This window comes from Phalaenopsis equestris, unplaced genomic scaffold, assembly GCF_001263595.1.
Source record: "Phalaenopsis equestris unplaced genomic scaffold, ASM126359v1 Scaffold000088, whole genome shotgun sequence".
NCBI lineage: Eukaryota > Viridiplantae > Streptophyta > Magnoliopsida > Asparagales > Orchidaceae > Phalaenopsis > Phalaenopsis equestris.
In genome coordinates, this window is record NW_018164530.1 from 1354578 (window position 1) to 1359057 (window position 4480).

Below are 4480 nucleotides of genomic sequence, written 5' to 3' on the forward strand. Positions count from 1 at the left end.
CTCACTATCAGGCCCTCTGAGTGCCTCCAGCTGCCGCCCCTAGCCCTCCTGCAGTCCTTTGTCGTCCGTGCCACTGCCCCTCAGCTTCGGCTGCCATCCGTGCTTCCGCTCCTCGGCTTTGGCCGCCTTTCCCGTTGCCTTCGGATTCCAGTCTTCGAAGACGTTGCCCGCTACTTTCATCTACGGTTCGACTCCTCGACGAGTGCTAACTTACTTTCACCTGACATCACTCCGACCTTCCCTACAACCACCGCTTCGGCACCATCTCTATGGACTTCCTCCGCGTCTAGCTTGTTATGTATTTATGTGTTGAGTCTTTTTGTAATATTTTGTTTTATGTCTTGATTTGTGCAGTGTATTTCTTTCTTTTGAGTCATCTTTGTAACCATCTTTTAAGTTATTAATAAATTCATGTCTTGAGTTGTGGTTTGGGCTAACTCCAGTATCAATTGTAGAAAAAATAATTATTCATAATTTAGTATTTATTATACTTGCCAAGTAGACAAAATTGAAAATTGAGTGTGCCATTAATATTAATATCATGCAGCCAAAGGTTAAGAAAGATGAGGGATTAGCAATTTAACTCAATCAGTAGGCCCAGCTAAGGACAAGTTTGATAGATAATCATGTTGCTTTAATTAATTACCAGTATTCTTGCTTCAACCATTACAAGTTTGGACTTTGCATGACTGCTCGTCTCACTAACCCTAACTGATGTTTAAATTACAAAAATTTATGCGTTGTTTCACACGTGGATGTGTATATCTGTACGATGCTATATTATGTGTGTAGGAGATTTTTTTTCTGTTTGTATGAACAGATAAATGAAATATTTGATCAAATGTTGTACGGAGAAAATATATTTATGCCACACAAATCGATGTAGATCAGCAGATTTATAGACGAAGAAGCAACCTACATAAAAAAATTTGAAAGAACCAAAAGTGCTGTTTTTCAATAATTTGTATTATGATGGATACCTTACCTTAGGACGCCCGAGTGTAATAGCTACATCTTCGCCTTCACTGGGACTAGAAGTTGTTGGATTTTGCTCCCCCGTCACAGTGAACTCCGTTCTGTACCTCCTCAGTCCCAATACACTCACAAGAGAATCAAAATCAAAAAGCTCCAGCATGGATTCTTTTTTTTGTTCACCGTGTCCATCATTAACATTAGACGATCCTTCACTTCCATCTGTTGTGTGGTTTGCCTGAAAGTTTGCTCTTTCTTGTCTATGTAAATACATAATGGAAAAAGTTAAATCTTAATAAAATGCTATTCTAATAATTGATATAGAAAGACAATAAGGTGGTATGTAGAACATTAGAAAGGGAAAAATACCAGTACAATAAGGTGGTATGTAGAACATTAGAAAGGGAAAAAGACCAGTACTACTGCCTATAGTAATAACAACAGCGTTCATCTTGGTAATGATAAAAGTGCACAATAATCAAGCATGTTTACAATGTATTACATAAAATAAGCAGGACATTGGGAAATTATCCAATCATAACATATCAAATGAAATGGAAAAACTAAATTTTAAAGCAAAAAAATTATTAACATGAGAGTCATGATAAATCAACACCTTAAAGGAATCAAAGCAATATTGTAATGTACAAATAGGTTTTCGTTTCATTGCTGGAAATGGGGAATGAAGCACAGCAAATTAACTGTTGTAGATCATGAAAAAGCGACAAATCAGCTTTTTATATTCTTTGCTCCCCATTTTTCCGACAAATCAGCCTTTATATTCTTCGTTCCCCATTTTGGGAGTGGTAAAAAACAATGCTTAGAGAGATTGGTCACAAGGCTAGTTCTCTGCTACTAGTGGAATTTTGCTTGCACATTAACAAGCAACCACCCTTGCTGTCCAAGCAAGGCACGATAACATCTAAAAGAGGGTTAAGAATTTCAATTCAATTTCAACTGCGTTGTAATTCATACAAAACAAGAAATCTACCTCATTGCAAAGATGACTAAGGCCCCGTTTGGGGCTTGGGGCGGCTTAATGGCTGCAGTGCGGCCAGAGGCCTCTAGGCGTACGTTTGATAAAAAGGGTGTGTCCACTTAATTGGATAATTTGGAGGAACCGCGAGCCGCGAGTGCCTATGCCTCTCTCGCAATTCTTGCCCTAACTTTCCTCTCTCGTGATTCTTACGGGGCTCCCTCTCTCGTGATTCTTGCCCTAAATTTCCGGTGGTTGTTGCGGTGAGCTTTCCATTCTTCCTCTCCCTCTCATCTCAATTCTTCAGCCAGGTTTGGATCATTGGCCCCGCCCTCCATGCAGTGGTTTCTCTTCCTCTCGTTGTTGTTCCGGCATTATCTACCTTAACCAAGCGATGATTTTTTTATTTTGCAAACACTTATGTGCAATGCTTTTCCAGAAGCTAGCAAAACAAGTCAAGGAAACGACAAGCCGGATCAGAGTGGGAAGAAGTCGAAGAAAGATAACTCTTCCAGCATAGTACCAGCCAGGAGGTATTTCAGGTGTCACGGCTACGGACATATTGCCTTCAGCTATCCCATGAGCTGAGTTGTCATCTTCACGGATCAGGGCGCAGTTGAGGAAGTGGAGGATAGGGAGTAAAAGGATAGTCAAGAGGAAGAATATCAGCTCCAGAGGAACAAGGGAGAAATGCTAGTCATATGGAGAGTTTTGCAGATGGAGCCAGAGCGAAATCAATTCTAATTGAGATGAGGTACCTTTCGCACCAAGTGCATGGTAAAAGGGAAGGTTTTCGGCTTGCTCATTGACAGTGGGAGTTGCGAAAATGCAGTATCCATGCTGATGAGGCAGAAATTAGGATCGCTCACGCAGAAACATCCCTAGTCCTATTCCCCTGTCTAGTTGAAGAAGGGAAAAGAAATACATATGGATCAGCAGTGCTTGTTTAAATTTTCAATTGGGAATCAGCGACAAGAGCAAATATCATACAATGTGGTTCCGATGAACGTCTGTCACATTCTGTTTAGTAGGTCTTGGCAATTCGACTGCAAGACTCAGCACGACGGCTTCAAGAATACTTACTCCTTTAAGAAAGATAGAAAAGGCATTGTGAAGTTACATGCTAAAAATGCAAGAGGCAGAGTCGACACAGAAAAACCATTAGTCCCACGGGCCACCTTCATACAGTCAGTTCAGGATGCTCCAATGGTACTCGCATTAGTCCTCCAAGAGAGAACTGAGGAGAAAAGTGAGATATCAACCCTACTATAACCACTCCTACAAGACTTCCAGGATGTGATGACCGGCAACTTTTCGGAGGGATTACCGTCACTGAGAGGCATTCAGCACGTCATGGATCTTATACCAGGATCAGTGATGCCAAATCCACACGTCTAAAGATTAAGAGCTACGAAGTATAAGGAGTTTTCATCAACAACATCACCAGCAAGTACCGGCTTCCCATACCTCATCTGGACGATCTCTTGGACAAGTTACACAGAGCTACCATCTTTTCCAAGATTGACTCACCATATATGAATGAGGCTAGGAGACTAATGGAAGACCGCTTTCAAGACAAGAGATAGTTTATACAAACGGACAATAATGCCCCTTGGCTTGTCAAACGCACTCAGCAATTTTATGAGATTGATGAATCACGAATTTTGGGCCCATATGGAAAAAATTGTGGTACACTACTTTGATGATATTCTAGTATACGGTCGATTTGAGGTGCACTTACAACACCTGAGGCAATTATTTGAGGTATTGCAAGTAGAGAAACTATATGCTCATTCGAAGAAATGACTTCATGACGGATTAGGTATGCTTTTTGGGTTATATTATGTCTAGCTCATGTAACGTCCCGTTTCAATTACCCAGGCAATGTGTCGGGCATCCGAACAGAGGGGAGAGGAAGTGAAGTGGTTGGAAGCCAAGGAGGTGAGTTTGGCTTATAAATTATCGTATGAGAGAGGCAAAAACTTACCGACTGAGTCGAACAAGTGCGAGAGACGACAGGCGCAAATTAGGGCATCCTCGTAACCGAAGGTGATGATGTCGACGGACTACAATGTCTCTATTGAGCAAAGAGGAGAAAGTGAGGGGGACAGAGACATCGAGTGTTTACGCTGCAATGTGAAGTCATGACCGAAGGAGTCGAAGAGGCTGAGCATTTTGGCTCAGTGGAGAGGGAGCTTTCCTGCGTAGCGCACAGAGGAGGAAGACGCACAAATGAAGCTCATGTGTTAGTGCAGGAACAAAAGTTGAGCCCTCATGCGCATGAAGAAAACAGTCACGTGTAGAGCTTATCTTGCAACGGTTAGGGCTCAACCAAGAGGTTTTAAGGGTGATTAAATTTAATTTAAATATTTAGTAAGAGTTTTATAACATATATTTTGAATTATATATATATATATATATATATGTTTTTTTTTTGAAAATCCCAAGGGCTAAATCTATTAAAATAGGAAAGATACATAAATGTTGTATGAGAGGACCCAATAGAGGCACCCTACCCATACGATACAACAC

At 41.0% G+C, this 4480-nt stretch overlaps 1 protein-coding gene across 2 annotated transcripts in view; it reads right to left on the bottom strand.

The window, feature by feature from the left end:
* The window catches only part of LOC110019921 (cation-chloride cotransporter 1), a gene marked incomplete in the record, with an annotated part of 70179 nt that overhangs the window by 60575 nt on the left and 5124 nt on the right, over positions 1-4480 (bottom strand). For both annotated transcript variants that reach the window (XM_020717794.1, XM_020717793.1), the window contains 1 exon segment: positions 986-1232. In XM_020717794.1, the coding sequence (XP_020573453.1) occupies positions 986-1232 (247 nt within the window).